Raw genomic sequence first — 13,733 nt, 5'->3', positions numbered from 1 at the left:
GGAACTGTGTCACTATGGAGGTGGGCTTTGAGGTTTCATATGCTCAGGATACTGCCTAGTGTCTCAGTTACTTCCTGTTGTTTGCAAGCCAAGTTGTAGGACTCTCAGCTGTAGCACCACATTTACCGTATGCTGCCATGCTCCTCATCATGATGATAATGGACCGAACCTCCGAAACTGTAAGCTAGCCACTTCAATTAAATGTTTCCTTTATAAAAGTTGCCTTGGTCGACCCAACTAATGAAACCCACAGAGACAGCTGACCTAAACAAGGGGGAATGCATGGACCCCAGACTGATGACTGAGAGGCCAGCATGGGACTGATCCAGAAACCCCTGAACCTGGGTTTCAGAGAGGAGACCTTAACAATCTATGGGGCCTTGGATAGTAGATCAGTATTTATCCCTGACATACAAATGGACTTTGGGAGCCCTCTCCACATAGAGGGAGGCTCTCTCAGCCTGGACACATGGAAGAGGGTCTAGGCCCTGCCCAGGATGATATAACAGACTTTGAAAATCCCCCCAAGGAAGGCCTTACCCACCCTGGGAAGCAGAGGGGGTATGGAGTGGGGTGTTGGGGGGTTGGGAGCGGGGTAGAAGGGGAGGGAGAGGTAGCTGGGAGTAACATGTGTAAAAAGTTAAATAAAAAATTATTATAAAAAAAGTTGCCTTGGTCATGGTGACTCCTCACAGCAATAAAAACTTTAACTAAGAAACACATAAGGCTAACATCAATGTTCCTCAAACTGTTGCACAAATTAAAAGGGAAGCGGCACTATCAAATGCATTCTATTAAGCTAGTATTACCTTGATATCAAATGGGGTAGAACAACAATAAGGAAAGAAAACTGTAGATCAATTTCTATGATCAACATAAATGCAAAATTTCTCAATTCAGTTGTTTCAAACTGAATGACACAAGGATGGTTCAACATGCTCAAGTAAATAAATATAGCACATACATGGACTCAGGGACAGGCCTGACATGGTCATGTCAAGGGATATAGAAAAGGTCTTCATCAGAGTTAAGAAACCCTTCATGGTAAAAGCTCTGAAGAAACTAGGAATGTATTTCAACACAAGAAAGACTGTACATGATAAGATCTAGATCTTATTGTTCAAATCGTCTAAAAACACTGAGAACCTTTCCCCTAACATTAGGAACAAGCTAGAGTATGCATTGTCTCTACTCTTACAGTGTTTGAAGTCTTAGATAGTGCAATAGCACAAGAGGAAGAAATAATAGGGATAAAAAAGGAAGGGAAAAAAGTCAAGTTATCCCTATTTGTAGATGACATGATAATATATTCATAAGAACCTGATTCTTTTCCCAGAAAACTGTTAGGTCTTATAAATAACTTAAGGAGCAGGATACTAAATCAGCATAGTAAAATCAGTGGGTTTCTAAATACCAGTAATTCAATTGCCAGGAAATCAGGGGAAAATCTCATTCACAAAATTCCTTCTTTAAACTGATTGAGTTGTCTGCAGGGCTCTTCCAGAACTGTAGCCCCTCCACACTTACTTCTGCGTAACCATTGCAATCAACAAATGCATTTCCCTGTATTACATAAGGATTTAAGGTCTCTGTGTGCTGTGCCTACATTTCAGTGGAATCATCTTCCACTGTACAGAAGATGTGAGCCCTGCCTGTTTTCAGAATACACACCCTGGATTCAGGTCCCCAGATAAATAGTGGGTTTGGATCTGAGGTTGCTAAAGCAACAGAATGTCCATTACCCAGTCTGGAAGGATCCTGAGTCATTGCTCTGAAGGATAGCACTCCCTAGATTTAACGTATAAATAAAATAGATCCTGGTGTTCTAAAATGGTTTAGATAATAGTTCCTCCATGAGGCAGAGATGGATTGAAATTCAATACACTTCCACATAGCCATCATCTGATGAAATGCTCCAAATGCCTTCGTGTCAGTTTTATAGAAGTCTGAGAGCCATAATCTAAAACTGCATTCCTGTCTCCTTTGCTCTCTTTCTTCCCAGGCCTTCACTACAGATAACTTGGAAAGAAGATACATTTCTTCCCTCCAGTCAGCTGTCTGCTTTGGCGACTAATACTATGCACAGCAGTACAGCATCTGTGTTTCAGGAAAACGATGTGTGAAAACAGTTTTCAAAATGCTCACTGTCTAGATAAAAAGAAAACTAAAAATATGTTTGGTTACCACTCTGCAAAGCCTATTGAATTTGGCTGTGAATGAGAATCTAATTGTCATCCATTCCTAGTGGAACCTTCCTTAAACATCACACCCGTCATAAAAATAAATCAGCTGTAGTAGCACAATATAATTCATGTAGGAAGTATTAAAAGAAATAACGACCAGCAGCCTGCTTAATAATTTACATGTCTTCTTTTAAAATTATGTGTGTGCATATATGCATGCACACATGCATTTGTGTGTTGTTTATGTTCAGGCACATGTGCTGTGAACTCCCTGTAGAGGTCAGAGGACAATTGTGAAATCTATTCTTTCCTCCACTCTACATGAATTACGGGGTTAAATTCGGCCAGAATTTCATGGAAAGCCCCTTTACTGGATAAGCCACCTCACTAGCCCTACATTTCTTATGCTTTTGATTTCTTTTTATTTTATGTGTATGAGTGTTTTGTCTGAATGAGTGTAACTGGAGACAATTGTGAATCATCTTGTGGATGCTTGGAACTGAATCCAGGTCCTCTCAAGAGCATTAAGGGCTCTTAGGCACTAAGTCATCTCTACAGCCTGCCTATGTTCCTTCTTGATAGGCCCTTAGAAGAAATAAGGAGAGCCACTGGTACATAAAATGTCATGTCTTGTCAGTAAAGGGAGCAGGGATGTACTGAAATGTTACAGCTAGTTCTCTAGTTTTGGACAATGGTGATGGATTACTTTCCTGTTTTTCATTTATAATCAAAGAAAATTTTCTTTATCACCTATGCTTGTTCCCATGGGATTAGCATAAGCATATTATCATACTCACAAGACTGAATTTGAGAGCAGAGAGACACACGCAACTTAGAGACCCCGGTCTTAGGCTGCACTTACTGACAAAAAAAGTATATTCCTCGGTCAATAGTGAGCACAAATATGATGTTTTGTAAACTCAGTAACATTCATCATCAGTATTCCATTTGCTTTTGTGTGATATGAATGACCAGGATTTTTTTGAAGGGTTGGCTAGACCTTTTAATGATTTTCAGTTTCCTTTTGATATGCAACTGTCAAAGGAAAGAATCTATTCCAGTTGTTCAGATGAGGGAATTTGCAGTTAATAAGGCATAAATACAGAAAGATGCAGGATTAGCAGTCCTCAAAGCACAGCTCTAATCAATATCTCCCCTAAACAAGTCTCATGTTTCTGACCGTATTCTGACTTAATGAAGCCCAGTGCTGTATTCCTGAGCCTCACAGGTCTGGGTTCACCAGTGTCTGCCTCATTTCTGCACTTCTTCTTTAGGGGCTTATTGACCCGGCGCTCATCAGGACTGCTTGAGAAGCTTTAATATACACATATATCTATGGATACATATACATACATACACACATATACATATATTCACATGACATATATAGTGACAACCACATGCTAGAGGAACTTGAATCTGCACGTGAAGCACAGGCCTTAACTTGTGTTTTGATTTTGTGGGAGGGGTACTTTCTTATTTGTGCTACCTTCAGGCCTGTACCCAAAACGCAATTGTAAAATGTAGCGAACAGTTCCTTGTGCTTCCAATTTCTGTGGGGAACAGCACTTACCATCTTGGAATTCCTCTGGGTATCTGTGATGTCCGAGATTTGGGCTGGGATTACTAGGGGTGTCTCAAGGAGCTGGGGCTGGGGTCATCTGGTGGTGTCCTCACTGACCATTCTGATATTAATAATTAGGCTGGGGTAATGCCCTGCTCAGTTGGACCTCTCATTCAGACTCCTAGGTACACATTCATTTCCATATAGCTTGCGTTTTCCTAAAAGATGGTACCTCAAGATGACCAAGCTTCCTCTGTAGAAGTTCTGACTCCTGGAACAAATAAACACTTCGTTGGAAAGGTGCAGCTGTAAGGCCTTTCTGGATCCTGCCTCAGAAGCATAATCTTTGAATGAAGAGAAGCCGAAAGAAAAATGACAATCCATCTGTGGCAGTTTTGAAGCTGACACATTCTCTGAGTGATTCCAGCATGCAGCCAGAGTTGAGACCAGCCAAACTCATTTTCTGTATAGAGAAGGGCTGGAGTTGGGCTATATCCCTGCATTTTGTCTGTGATGTGCCTGACTTGCCTCACTACACCTGAGAGTTCCACCATGTATAAGCATCAGATCTATGAGCTAAATACCAGCAAGGTCATCATTTTACCGATTAGTAAAACTGAAATTTAAAGGTTTAGCCGTTCGCTAGGTCAAAGATAACAAAGTAAGGAAGGCAGGCTTGGGCAGATCGCCAAACCCAGTACCTTAACTGAACTATTCATCCCTTCCTAAGAGGAATCCAGGAACTGGGGTGGGGGATGGGCGATGGGAGATGGGGGATGGGGTGAGGGTGTTCAAGCAGAGTCCTGCTTCCACCATCTAGATTCCTTCTTTCTACTCCTTCCTTCAGATCCCCCCCCCGCCCCCGGTCCCCTTAGCTTCTGACCACTTCCCTTGCCTGTGCAGCACAAAGCCTCGTCTGTTCTGTAAGGTGTCTTGTGGTGGGCAGGGTCCCAGAGGGTTACCTCTGACATGAGGCTAAGGGCGAGCCAGAGCCAGGAAATGCGCACAGGCAAGGGGAGCTATGTTGTTGCTAAGTGCAGGAATGAGTCGGATCCCCAGTGAGGCGCAGTCAGCTCGTGGGAAGGGGGAGGCGAGAACCAGTGTGCTGAAGCCCCAGGGCGGGAGAGGGAGGAGAGTCCGCGCTGAGCGGAGGGAGGCGCGCGCCGAGCGAACACCCACTTGCATCCGAGCGAGCGCTGGGAGGCAGCAGCTGAGACAGCTCCAGGTCTGAGCCGCTGCATCCCGCCCAGTCGGTCTCCGCCTGTCGGCTTAGGGGGTCCAGAGGATGGAGGATTCCCGGGAGACGTCTCCGTCCTCCAACAACTCCTCCGAAGAGCTCAGCTCTGCCCTGCAGCTGTCCAAAGGCATGTCCATCTTCCTCGACGTAAGTATAGACGAAGGAGTTAGGTGGGCGCCTTAGGCATCAGCCCTGTGAGAGAGGAGGGTGCAGCCGCTGGCTGCTGGTGTTATGCTCCCAGACCTCCAGGCGAACTATCTCCTGCCACCCAACTTGTAAAAAGAGCTGTCCCCGACTTGCAGCTTTGATTACAAGCGTTAAGAAGACCAAAAAGTTCGACTTCCCAGCAGCCTGGGCTTCTGCAGGGATGGAGTCGAAACAGGAGTCTCCATTGGGCAGTATAGGACTTGATTCCTGGCTCATCCCTGCCCCGGTTTGCTGATAGGCACCCCCACTTGTGCTGGGGAGCGCTGATGGAAGCCTTAGAAATTGTGATGCGCCTCCAGCCTCTCCCAGCTGCCTCCAAAACAATTTCTTTGAACATGTGTGTTTTTCCTTTTACAACGGTAGCCACGGTCTCTTTTATGCTGATGACTCTTTTCCTTTTGGTGCCCCCCTCGCTTCCCCATTATTCTCTTCCCCTGAGCCTAAACTGTAATTGCTGTCATTACCTTCTCTTCCAGTGTTTGTTTCCCCTTTGGTCCCATTTCTTGCTTGGGAATTGACTTCCTTCCTCCGCATCTCTAACATGACCATCCTTTTCTTGCTGTGCTGTTTTTCTGCCCCTGTGCTGTGATTTCTCTCTCTATAGCAGCTTCAGATCTTATTCGTTCCTCGATTCTGCTTAGCTTTGTCCTCTGTTTCAGTTGTTTCTCACCCTGCTGCCTTGTTAGGTTCCCTGGCATTCCTGTCCCTGGGTTGCATGCCTTCTGGGCTTTGGCTTACCCCTCGGCTGCCCACTTGTCAAATTCACTCTGTTCCCGCAGGTAGTGTCTGGCTCAGTGGGGGCAGTCTAGTGGCTGGTTATTTAGCATGTGGAATAATGGGCAAAGTACCTGAAGGAGCTCTGTTTGCCCCGGCCCTTTTCCTCTCCAAGCCGTTTGATTGTGCAAAATGAAAATATGAGGAAATCAAACACTAGTATCATAATGGCCAGTCAGAGATTTTTGAAGACAATGGGTTGGAGGTGGGGGGGGGGCAAGGAGTCCTCACTTTGTCTGGAATGATCTAGATTTTCTTAATTGGTAGAGAAATACATAACAATAATTAAAACTTGTGTAAGACACTTGATGGCAGGTTTAGTCCCGGCTCCTGACAGCCTTCTCCCTTCATCACCACGCAGTTCCAACACAAGATTTGGACTTGGGGGGGGGGGGTTCAGCCATTTTCTTCCCTCGAAAACACAAGTGTCTGGTTTCCACTGTGTGTGGCATCATAGGTTCCGTCGATGCTTTAATTAGCTAGTATTAGTTCTTCATGCCCTAGCATTCAGGACCTAACCCTTGAGGAACTAAGCTGAGTGAATGTAAAAACAAGACATGGGAAGGCAATCTCTGGGATCAGGAGGAAGTCGGGGCCTAGGTCATCCAGAGTTTTATGAGGACAAGAAGTGAATTCTGAGTTCAAGTGGGATCCCCATCCATTTCTGCTCTGCCCTCCACAGATACTGAGTGCTGCCTTATGATTTTTTTTATCTTACAAATCTAAGGAATCCTGGTGACACTCTGGTGAGGAGCGAATGGAAACTGTGTAAGAGGGGAGTCAGCTACCCCGACAGACTCACCATTCTCAGCTCAAGTCTTTAACTCCAGTTTACTAATAAACAGGGTAAGATCCCTGTCCTGAAGGAACTCTCATCTTTGGACAGAGCTCCCTGGCCTTCTTAAGTATGTTGCCAGAACTGAAAAATAAATACATAATAAAAGCCCAATTGATTCCATAGGAGAGGCATGGACATGCTTGTTTTTCAGTGAAATGTAGTCTGAAAAAAAAAAAAGATTAACTGCAGTTGGATTTTTTTCTTGGAGAGAAAATATGTTGTTTACACATTTCTGAGTTATTTTGTGAAGAAATCTAACACTCTGGTGAATTGTGTGACATGAAAAGGATTGGTTATTTAGGGATCTCTGAATTATTCATTTCTGGATCATGTTGCTTTTAGCAAAAACAAAATGTGAGACATAAATACATCACTTGATTTGATTAGGTTTAGTATATTCTAGTAGCATTGCTAAGAACGATTGCTGTCTGAATTCTACTGAGATTACAAGGAAAAGGTGGCAGACACTACCTGTGCAAGAAAAGTAAAGACATGAAGCCACTGGGGGAACTTCCGCACCTCACAGCCAAGTTTCCAAATTTGGGCGTAACTGAATCCTAGAATTTACATTCAAGTATCATTGACAGTCAATCTTTAGACTTCTTAGAGAAATTATTTAAATGTCATTTGAGGTACTCTTGATGATATGACTAGACTTGGCAAGCTGCTTAGAAACTACAGATAAATGGTTGACATGAACATGAAAATCAGATTTCCTAAGTCATTGTCTTTCATTTCATTCTTCTAATCTTACACTCAGCAGTAGCCGTAAGTCTCATACTTGCCATCTAAGGTCATTGTCATATGGGGTCTTGGTCTAGAAAACAAAGGAAAAGGGGACACCTGCCATATACATTTGAAGTACTATGGTGTGTCAGTGCTTCATGTTAAATCCACAAACAGCTGTAGCTAAGTTTGCAAACTAACACAAGAACTGCATAAATATAATCCATATTATTTTCCCCAAAGTGGCAGAATTACATAGCATGTTAAACTACTTCTGAATACCTAGTGACGTGAGACTTTGAAGACCTCTGCCGACTGCTGTACCCAAACATGCTGGCACAGTGCTGCTGGGCATATTTACACAGTATACACCTGACAGTTGTAGGACAGCACCAGAACTGACCCCAGCATACAGCAACAGAGAAGGATCAGAAGGCTGACAGCCACTTTTCTTTTTGACTACTGTGCTATACGTTCCCAAGATCCCTTATTCTAGATAATGGAGAGTAAAGCCACATTTAAAATGTGAGCCCCTGGAGCTGTTGGTGCTCTCGGTCTGTGCAGCAGGGAGAATCTTCAATTCTGCTCCTTACACAAGAGAAATGCCAAAAGGAATGAGTTGTACTCATCCAATGACACTGTCCTCTTCAAATAGATTCCCTTTGACCTTTCTTTCCAGTGCTGGACATCTGACCCAGGGCCTTGTTCATTCTGGGCAGGTGTCTACCTCTGAGCCACCCCTCCACCTTTCATGACTTTTAATTGAGAAAGAAGAAGACCTTCTCTGTTTTTCTAGTGAAGTAGGATTGGAGCTGGGAGGTCAGTGTATAAACCATACAAGGCACGTGGCCTGACGGAACTTGGTTTTAAAAATTGAGTAATAGCTTCTCCTTCTAAACAGTTAGATTCTGGGGCTTGGCGCATACTTGTTTGTGTGAGAGATAACCTGGATGCATTGTCAGAGCACACAGGGTTTTCTGACACCATGATTCTATGACTGAATTCCACTGTGCCACATGTCTCCTGCCTTTCCCAGTCACACATGCACACTGGATTACTTGAATAAGATTGTCCATTATGGAAAATGTCAAGTGAAAGGCTAGATAACCATGGCCTGTGCCATGTTTTTCCACACAGGATTTACCCTGGAATAGAATGTACTAATTACAGTTTAGTCCTGTGTTTTCCAGGACCAACTTCCCTGCAGCGTGAGGGCAGCAGTGGTGTGGTGTCAAATGCTCTACTGAGTGCCCAGTGTGCACTGTCACTCATTCCCTAGCTCTTTATTCCCACACATCCAGCTTCCTGGATCCTGTCCATTGACCGAGACCCCATCTTATCTTGAATCCTGGAATCTTAACCCACATCCCGATCTGAGTCACTTGTCAGTTCAGTGAATGGTGACTTTTTTATGCTTTCAAGATGATATTTATGTTTAAAGTCTGTTCTCAATAACTTAAAGTGAGAAATAAGGAACTTCACGTATGGGCATCGAAGACTACCTTTGGAGGTAAAAAAATAAAAGAAAGAAAGAAAAAGAAAAAAGAAAAGGAATCTGTATGATAATCCTTCAGTTATAACAAAGTGCAGTATCCCTTGGATACGTTTCCTGCCTGAACATATTTAAATTTATTTACTATGCCTCCAGTCAGAACAGCTATTAAGATTAGCTGACTGTGGTAACACTGCGTACTGAGCTCCATTCTCATCTGCAATGCATTTTTTTCTTATTACTTTGTGAGCTCTGAGGCAAGATTTTCAGGAGAGGCAGTTCTATCCATATTTAATTACAAGAGTTTAATAATGTGGGCTACTGTCTTAATTCATCTCTGAGAGTCTGGGTGCCACCTCTATTGTTATCTATGCAATGAAATGATGGAAGTCCTGGGTCCAACTCCTTGATGTGTGGTCGTTTCTATTCTAGTCATTTCACACTCCTGAGGGCACAATGGGATTCAAAAGTCAAACTGTAGGGTCAACCAAAGATAAAAGATGTGCTTCCTGTCTCCCTGACTTGTCTGTAACTTTTCAGTTCTGGAAGACAGGAAGAAGCTGTCCGCTGGAAGAACTGGTCATTGGCATCTCCAGCAGTTGCTACTCCAAGCAGCAGAAAGTGTGCATTCGGGTCTCCTTTTAGCATAGTTCTTACTATGAAATCCTCTTGTAGCAATTCAGTTTATTCTATGAAATGGATGAGCAGTTTACATCAGTCTCATGGACCAGATTTGTCAGAAATAATATTGGTACTTTGTAATCTTTAGTGAAGATTAGGTTTATCCATACTCCACTTTCGTGAAGTCAGAAGAATGGAGGATTCTTTTCCTATGATAGAATGAAGAAAACTTTAAAGTAGTAATAAAATAGTAGTAAAAAGAAGGCTGTGTTTTCACCATGAAGTGCCAATCTAAAAACAAGGATACTTCTGGTTGTTTAACTGTAATGGAAGCTTACTCAGCGAAAACAAGATCCTCAAGGCTCTTTCCGTATAGTTAAGTTTTCATCTGCAGTAGTAGATGGTCTTTCTCTGCAGGTGTGTATATGAGAGATGCATTATGTCATCCAGTTGCTTTTCTGTGGGAACCTACATCACACGGGTTAATTTAATTTCTCCAAATAGAAGGAAACAATTAAAAGCTGTTTAAGGTTTGACTGTATAACAGCGTATTGACTGTTGTAATAAACAGCTGGGGTTGCCTCCTCGGGGACCAGCCAGGGGCTCAGAGAGTGCCGCTGGTTTTTCTGACCCTCTCTATACAGATTTCAGAAGTGATGATTTGTTTCAAGTTATAAATTATATTAATTTCAGAAAAGGGCCGTAGCAACCACCACAGATGGGGTAGCTTACACATAAGAACTCAGGAGACCTCGGAGTTGTGAGGTGAGAAGGGCATAGTGAATGTGTTGGTAGGAAATGGTTTCTCCCGAGACTGCAGAGTGGGGCTGCTTTGTGTCACTATTCTAGCTTTTGATGGCAGCCGTCGGTCCCCTTCATTCTAGAATTCCAGCACCTCACTCTGTCATGAGCCTGCTTCCATGTCTGTGTCTCTAAAGGTCTGTCTCTTCATAAGGTCATCACATCAGGGCCCATACCTCAGAAAGGACCCAATTCCAAAAAGGTCACATTCATAGGTACTAAGATACTAGAATTTCAACACCTGCTTTCAGGAAAAGAAAAAAAAAAAACAGTTCAACCCACAACATGTGTGATAACACAATGCCCAAGGACAGCACCTTGCTTATATCTTTCCAAGTTCAAATCCAGAAACAAGCTTTGAGTATCCTTTTCCTAACAGTGCAAGCATGGACTATTATTCATTAGCCCTAAGGTGCTCCTGACCCATCAATGGCAACGGCAGAGAGGTGTAATACTCCATCAGACCTCGTGCTCCACCTGGCCTATAAGCATAGAAACCAAGAGTAGAAGAAAAACTAGTTTCCCAGGAAATAATTCAAAACCATTACCACTGAGTAATGGATACCAGACGGCCAAATAATCACTTTACATCAAAACACCTTAAAGAGGGTCCAAGATAACATTATTATATCCAAGTAAGACATAGTATAGATATGTGGGCTTCTATCTGCCAATTACTTATTATTTTCCTTCTCCGTTTTTATTTCCTGTTTCATTGAGATGACAATTAACTTACATTAAAGTGCATAAATTTAAGATATGTGTTGGGTTTTAACATATAAAATGTGGAAGTCTCTGCAAGCATCATGGCTGGCAGCAAAACGACCTGCAGAGAAGCAAGAATGGAAACTCGGTTCAGCATGGCTTGGTTAGCCAAGGTGGCTTAACATCAGGCCAGTTTATTTTGGACATATTTAAGTACAGTGCAGTTTCCCTTGGAACAGTTATCCCAATCCCATGTACACGATAAATCTTACCCAATGATGGCTTCTATAGCTTAAGGGCTGAGGATCTGGTGTGGTCTCTGACAGAGTTGAGCAGTCTGGAAAGTACAGGTGACACCTCCCCAAGGATAAATTCTATTGACTGAGAGTTAAAGAAAAGGTCTAGGAGGGAGAGTCCAGGATAAACATTCTGGGGATTTTTGGTGAGGTCTGGCTCTACAGATAGCAGAGGTCACCAGGTTGCTAACACTCACTCTCAGTCTTCTGGGAGGAAACCAGCTATATATCTCCTCCAATGAGGTGACAGCTTTTCTTGATTAACACTCCTGGTTTCTCTAGCGTTAATCTGTGAGCACTTGTGCCCTCTACAATGAAACAATCACATTTGAGATAATCTGATTTTTTTATTGTCCTCAGTGGTTTTCTTATACACTTTTATAATACATAGCTCGTGGCCTTGACTGTGGTTAGACAGCTTTTGATCTACTTTCTGTCACTAACTGTTGTTATGCTTTTATAAACTGTATACACCCAGACATTTTTATATCTAGGTTTTCTATTCAGCCTGATTATTTTTAGATATATCCCAATTTTGACAGGCAAAATCTTTTGGAAAGCTGATTCTTTTTAAATTTTCCACTAGTTCTTTATTGTACTAACCACACCCTTGGTTCACCAGTTTACCTTTTGATAGACATTTGGGCTGCTTCCAGGTAAGGGATATTTAAAAAGGAAGATCTCAGTTGGAAAACATTCATTTACCATTGGGATTTAACTTGTTTAATGATAGACTAATTATGTGTGAATATAACATTCATTGCAATATTTAGGGAAAAAAGATGTCCTTTCTTCTGGACATTGAACCTAGGGCCTCACACAGGCTAGGCAAGTACTTTACCACTGAGCTACAGCCCCAGCACAACAAAAAATGATAAAAGTTTTTTTCTTTTCTTTCCAGATACTGAGGAGAGCAGACAAAAATGGTAAGATCAAAATTCCATAATTTGTATTTATTAATTCATTATATTTTAGATTATCTTATAAAGAAACACAAAGGAGTAGAAAGTTCTAGGAATTGACCTATAAAATATTATTTTAGCAATAGTTAACATTTTCATCAAGTTTATGGCTCCAGGTACTCATGAGAAAATGGCAGAAGAATTCAAATTTGACAGCAAGGTGTAATTTATGCCTTTGAAGTGAGGAGTCCTGTCACACATGGGCTGTGACTTCTCCCTTTAATGCTTGAAAAACATCTAGCAATAGCAACTTTGAATCATTGGGAGTATTGAGCTGTGCGTTTTGTCTATAGTATGTCTTAGATTTCTAAGCTAGAGAGTGGTTTTTTTAGCTTTTTATTCTTTTTCTTTTTTTATTATTATTATTTTCATTTTAAATAGCTTGTTTTACATATCAATCCCAGTTCCCTCTCCCTCCCCTCCTCTCACACTCCCCCCACCATCCCCCCCCATCCTCCCACCCTATCACCATTGCCTTCCACATAGTGGATATCTACAGTCTGTCATTTCACTCAGGGTAGGGTCCAGGCACTCCCCTAAGAGTCCAGGCTATGAGAGCAACCCTCTTTGTGTTATGGACACATGATGTCTGTTAGTATTTGAGGGATAAACACTGATCCACTGCTCAGGGCCCCATAGGTTGCCCAGGCCTCCTCATTGACTCTCACATTCATGGGGTGTGGATCAGTCCCATGCTGGCCTCCCAGCTGTCGGGCTGGGATCCAAGATCTCTTCCCTGTTCAGATCAGCTGTGTCTGCTGGTTTTGCCAGCCCATTCTTTGCCAATTTGCTCATCGCTCCTCTCTCTCTGTTGCTGGGTTCCATGGGTTCAGTTCAGTGTTTAACTGTAGGGGTTTGCTGCTGCTTTCATCAGTCACTGGATGAAGGCTCCCGGATGGTTATAGACATCAAGTTCATTATCAGGAATGGGCATTCGAGGTGGTCTCTCCACTATTACTTAGCTTGCCAATTGGTGTCATCCCTTTAGATCACTCGAGGTCACACTGGTGCCTGATCTGTCTTCTAACCTATGATTCCCTCTTCCCCCTATTCTAGCCCCCACTCAACCTTTCTGTTCTTTTGCATGCAAATCTGTTTGGTCCCAGCTTCTAGGTTTGCTAATTCACAGTGGCCTAGTGGGATGACTGCCTGGACTCAGTACAACTTACTCTTCTGTCTGAGGCATGGGAAACTCTCGTCCACAGAGACAGAGAAGTGAGAGGCAGCAAGCCAAAAATAAAAATGTGTCCTGAAAATCTGGAGGCAGCTCTGCTAAGTCCAATTATGAGCTCATAAGTATTTTTTATTCCTTGATTCTACTAGAAGT

The 13,733-nt window shown here is 42.7% G+C and overlaps 1 protein-coding gene across 1 annotated transcript in view; it reads left to right on the top strand.

The window, feature by feature from the left end:
* Positions 1 to 4,908: 4,908 nt before the first annotated feature.
* Positions 4,909 to 13,733, top strand: part of Necab1 (N-terminal EF-hand calcium binding protein 1) — a 170,858-nt gene continuing 162,033 nt past the window's right edge. The window contains exons 1-2 of the mRNA XM_005066820.4: positions 4,909 to 5,131; positions 12,346 to 12,370. Coding sequence (XP_005066877.1) covers positions 5,033 to 5,131; positions 12,346 to 12,370 — 124 coding nt within the window. The 5' untranslated portion in view covers positions 4,909 to 5,032. The remainder of the gene's footprint in view (positions 5,132 to 12,345; positions 12,371 to 13,733) is intronic.

This window comes from Mesocricetus auratus, unplaced genomic scaffold (genome assembly GCF_017639785.1).
Source record: "Mesocricetus auratus isolate SY011 unplaced genomic scaffold, BCM_Maur_2.0 Super-Scaffold_6730, whole genome shotgun sequence".
NCBI lineage: Eukaryota > Metazoa > Chordata > Mammalia > Rodentia > Cricetidae > Mesocricetus > Mesocricetus auratus.
Note: the sequence above shows the minus strand (reverse complement) of the source record. Positions and strands in the feature narration are given on the sequence as shown.